This window comes from Pituophis catenifer, unplaced genomic scaffold, assembly GCF_029215685.1.
Source record: "Pituophis catenifer annectens isolate HBS135680 unplaced genomic scaffold, rPitCat1.0.hap2 SCAF_1, whole genome shotgun sequence".
NCBI lineage: Eukaryota > Metazoa > Chordata > Lepidosauria > Squamata > Colubridae > Pituophis > Pituophis catenifer.
The window spans coordinates 347,535,174-347,540,121 of record NW_027256881.1 but is presented as its reverse complement, the minus strand read 5'-3'; the positions used below and the strand labels follow the sequence as shown (position 1 = coordinate 347,540,121).

The 4,948-nt window shown below is 40.8% G+C and overlaps 1 protein-coding gene across 1 annotated transcript; it reads left to right on the top strand.

Annotated features, from left to right (window-relative positions):
- Positions 1–1,920: 1,920 nt before the first annotated feature.
- Positions 1,921–2,751, top strand: LOC139308393 (vomeronasal type-2 receptor 26-like; the record flags this gene model as incomplete). Its single annotated transcript, XM_070931913.1, has 1 exon — positions 1,921–2,751. A coding segment is annotated over one exon (831 nt), but the record flags the coding sequence as incomplete, so codon positions are not given.
- Between the last annotated feature and the right edge of the window lie 2,197 nt (positions 2,752–4,948).

Sequence of the window (4,948 nt, the reverse complement as noted above, 5' to 3'; positions counted from 1 at the left end):
TGTTGTATGTTTGTATGTGTGTTTCTAATTATTGCTATTTATTGCTATTTGTTCTCTTTTATTCTTTAAAGTTTAACAATTCATTCTTTATCTTAATATCTTTATATTTGTTTGGGGTTGGCTTTCTTCCCTTTCATCTTTTTTATTGTACAGCAATCTTTCTCCTCAAACCTACCACCTCTCTCTTTTCTTTCCTTCTTACTTACTTTCTCTTCCCCCCTCTTCTTCTTCTCCCTACTTCCTCTTTCTTTCTCCTTCTCCTCCTCTCTTCCTCCCTCTCTTACTCTAAAATTCCTACTCTAATTTCCCTTCCCTTCCTTCATCCCTCTCTATTGCTGTATCCTTTTATGCATATGGACTACTCAGAGGGCTGAAAAAGTTATTTTTGACTGGTCCTCGCACTTTTGACCAGTCCTCGAACTTACGACTGTCCTCACAATTTACATTTTTTGCCCTATCTTATCCTATCCATGTTGAAGAGAAGCAGTTGTGAAATGAGTGACATGGTTGTTAAGAATGCTGCACAGGCATAAATGTGAGGATGGTCATAAGTGTGAGGACCAGTCAAAAGTGTGAGGACCTGTCAGAAATAACTTTTTTTAGCCCTCTGAGTAGTCCCTGTACACATAGCCATGGCCACCCGGTCACATGACCTCCAAGCCACGCCCACAAAATAAGCCACACCCATAGAACCGGTAGTAAAAAAATTTAGAACCCACCCCTGATTGGGGGTCACCACAACATGAGGAACTGTATTAAAGGGTCGCGGCATTAGGAAGGTTGAGAACCACTGCTCTACAGGCTGAGATCCCAGTTCCAATCTCCAACATCTGATGGTAGGTTGGGAGTGCCAATGGCCTGAATCCCCCAGCAGCTGTTCCTGGTTTTTGATAGATGGTGGCAATCTATTTCTTAAGAAGAGAATCTGAAAATAGAAGTAGGAATAAAAAAGGGAAATAGGAATGAGGGAAAGAATGAATGCAGCAAGTTCATTGCTTAAGTAATTTCAAATATCTCTCTTTCAGACCATCCCCTTTGCCAGATGTGGCACAAAGAGGTGCCATGCAGGAGAGAGGAGAAGAGTTCCAGAGGGCGAGCCAGTTTGCTGCTACCAGTGTGACCCTTGTCCAGAAGGGACATTTTCAAATCAGACAGGTAGAGCAAACTTAAAAAGTAGATCTTCCAAGATCAAAGAAGACATTCATTAAATCTATTTTCTTTATTGTGATCATTTTTGATATGATTGGCATGCACTCGTACTTTTCACTAGAACTTTTCAGTTGATGGATCTAAATTGTCCTGGCCACAGAAGTCGCCTTTCCCAATCCTCAGCAGTTCCATGCAGGATAGTTTTAGAGCAGAATTTATGAATCTCCAACTTGCATTTCAACTCCTCCCGTAATATCTGATTGTGAAACCCAAATTCTAATCTTTTCCTAAGGAAGTGGGGTTTTCAGTCCAAGCTTTAATTCTTATTACTTAATGCAAGTTTCATCCATCAATACTATCAACCTCTGAGTAAATAGACCTGCCAGAGAAAGAGGAGATTCATTTATCAGTGTCTCTTTGATAGAATAGGAGCGATCAAGTAAGTCTGAATGAACACATTTGAAGCACAAAGCAGAGAGATTAAGGCAGGGATCATGTACACATAAATGAAACAGCAACATTCCTGGATAACAGATCTATCGATCTTCTGTGGGTTCCATTATAAAGAAGGGGAGAAAACAGGCAGCAATCTCAAATTGAAAGACACATTACTCGTAGAAGTGCATAGTGAAAGGATAGCTAGAACTGAACTAATCCTCGTCACTGGCTAATCTATCCTAGAATTATAAATGCAGCATGATTTACTTGAATGAATGAATTTTTAAACAAAGATTCTTGATTTCAGATGCTGCTCACTGTGAACCCTGCCCAGAAGACCAATATCCCAACAAGGACAAGGACCAATGCATTGCCAAGAAGATCCACTTCCTTGCCTATCAAGACACCCTGGGATACACTTTAGTTTCTCTCACTCTTTTTCTCTCTGTGAGCACATCTGCAGTCCTGGTGATTTTCTATAAACATCATGACACACCGATTGTTAAGGCCAACAACAGAGAACTCACCTACATCCTCCTGGTCTCCCTCCTGCTCTGCTTTCTCTGCTCCTTCCTCTTCATTGGTCAACCAGGGAAGCTCACCTGTCTTATACGACAATCTGCCTTTGCCATTCTCTTTTCCCTGGCAGTTTCTGCTGTGTTGGCAAAAACTGTCATGGTGGTTCTGGCCTTCATGGCCACCAAGCCAGGGAACAAGACAAGGAAACTCTTAGGAAAACCACTGACTAACTCTATTGTCTTAGCTTGTCCTCTGGTCCAAGCAGTACTTTGTGCCACCTGGCTGGGAACTTCTCCCCCATTTCTTAGCTTGGATTTCCACTCCTTGTTTGGAGAAATCGTCTTGGAATGCAAGGAAGGTTCAGCTTTAATGTTTTACATGGTCCTCATCTATCTAGCTTTTTTGGCCCTTGTCAGTTTCACAGTGGCATTTCTAGCTAGGAATTTGCCTGATAGTTTTAATGAAGCCAAGTTCATTACTTTTAGCATGCTGGTCTTTTGCAGTGTCTGGGTCTCCTTCCTCCCCACCTACCTGAGCACCAAAGGAAAGTCCATGGTGGCTGTGGAGATCTTCTCCATTTTGGCCTCTGGGGCTGCTCTCTTGGCCTGTATTTTTGTCCCCAAATGCTACATTATTCTGCTGAGGCCCGATCTGAATTGTAGAGAAAATATAGTAAGAAACAAGAATGTCTAACTAATGCTGGGATCTGCTTTTTATATTTATATTTCTCTTTGTGGCATGTTTAGAATATGATGATTTCTAAAAAAAAAAATATTGACTTCAAGGAGGAATTTCTCCATTAAAAAATTCCTTATCAAATGCCACAATTGGTTAGAATTTACCTGTGGTCAACAGCAATCACCCAGCCTTTTGTTTATCATGCCTTCAAAATATCCTCTTGTTTTCCAGTGCCTAATGTTGATGGAAAACCAGTTATTAAAGATGTATTCATTATTTCAAGGAGGACATTTTCTCATTCCATTCTTTTTATTTTAATTATTTTTTAAAATAGTGTGTTAAAGAGTTGGAATAAATGTTTTTAGGCCTATATGGTTGTTTCCTTCGACGTCTGAGGCTTTATAGAGTTCTCTACCAGTATTCAGTTCTTTTTAATAACATCTCCCTTTCCATAAAATGGCCTCTCATGTGGCAAATAGAAAGAATGGAGGAATGTGTGCTAGCTGGCCCATAAAATAGAAATTCTTTGGCTTTCAATAAGCTTTATCAACATTTCTATGGCAACGTAACTGATATACTTTTTTATTAAGAGAATATTTCTCTGTTGAAGATAGTAACAGTAGAAGAGTGGCAACATAATTGATAGTTTGTTAATTATGAATAGGTATGATTATACCACCTTATGCATAAATCATTTTCTCCTTCTTTCTCAAATGTATAAATATGAGTGCAATCTTTGGTCTTCAAAAGTTCCTCCCACTATTCTCTGGAGAAAATTTACCCTGGGCACACTCTTAACAAGCAATACTGCTGTGAGAATTGATTATTGATTTTTGGTCCTGCATTTGGAGCCTGAAGGCTTAAGCAGTTGTAATAGCTACATAAACATGACAGATAGTGCTTGTTTAGCAACAATGATGAAAGAGTAACTTTGCAACCAGAGACAATGATTGAACGATCCAAGGACAGAGGCGTGGGAATAGAATGCAAAGGGCCACCAAATAAGCATCAAAGTTTAGAACTATTACCAAAACAACTAATTTTAACCTCATTGGACACTAACAAGGTGACATATGGGACATATGGGAGTAGGGGAAATTACATGGTTTATACAGAAATCTTCAGACCTGGCTTTGCTTACGCAGTAACCACTTGACTTTTAGTAAAAGTATACCCAACTCTACAGCTAGAGTCAAGGATTTTTCTTTCCTAAATGTCTAAGCTGGGACAGGCCTGACATTCTGTCCACCAGCAAGGCCAGCAAAGGCATTATGCAACCGGTGGTCCCAACTGGAGAGCCATAAATGGTGCTTCCTAAATTAAGGGCTCTGTCACTCCAGGAGAGATTGAATTTTTTCCCCTCCCAGATAGTTGTACAGAGAGCAGAGTCCTGCCCTGCATTGACAGCAGGCTACATCTTGTGGGCCCCTCTTTGCAAACTGCACACCTCAGGCCATGGAATTGATCAGCAAACTGAAATGCTGAATTGGCTGCTGAATGGTGAGAACAGAAGCTGTCTGGCCCATGTGCTCACCCTTTGCATTGAACCAAAGTGGGGCAGCTCGAAGGGACTCAAAAGGCCATCATGATCACTCCTGCCACAGCCTGGGGTGTCCAGTTTGCAAAGAGGGAAGCATCAACCATTGCAGCTAGGGAGAGGTAAATGCCATGGGTCAGCTGGGGTGAGGGGGTTGGGATGAAGTGGATGTAGCCAATTGTCCTAGACTACACAGTGACCATGTTCACAGGTCTGTAAAGCATAAAAAAATGATGTTGTTCCATAAGTGTTGGGACAGATTCGCTAAGCAAGCACTTCCAGCATGATTTTGGGAGCAGCCACTTGTGGCCTCATTCAGTTTGTGGTCCCTTGGAATATGGTGGCCGCTTCTGTCATTGCACCATGTGGCCTTGTGACAAAGTGATTCGTTCTGCTTCCCTCTTGCTGTTTGTGCAGCATTGTAGAAAACTCTGGAGCTCCAGCGAAGGTCAAGTTTCAGGTGGGGGTCAACAACGGTGATTTCATTTATTTATTTTATTTTCCAAGTGCAGAACATCTTATATTAAAAGGAGAAAATGTGCTATTTAAAATTGGCCTATTGATCTAAATAAACCAAAAACCAAAAACTATACAATCAATATAAAAATTAAACGCAGAAGGGATTTA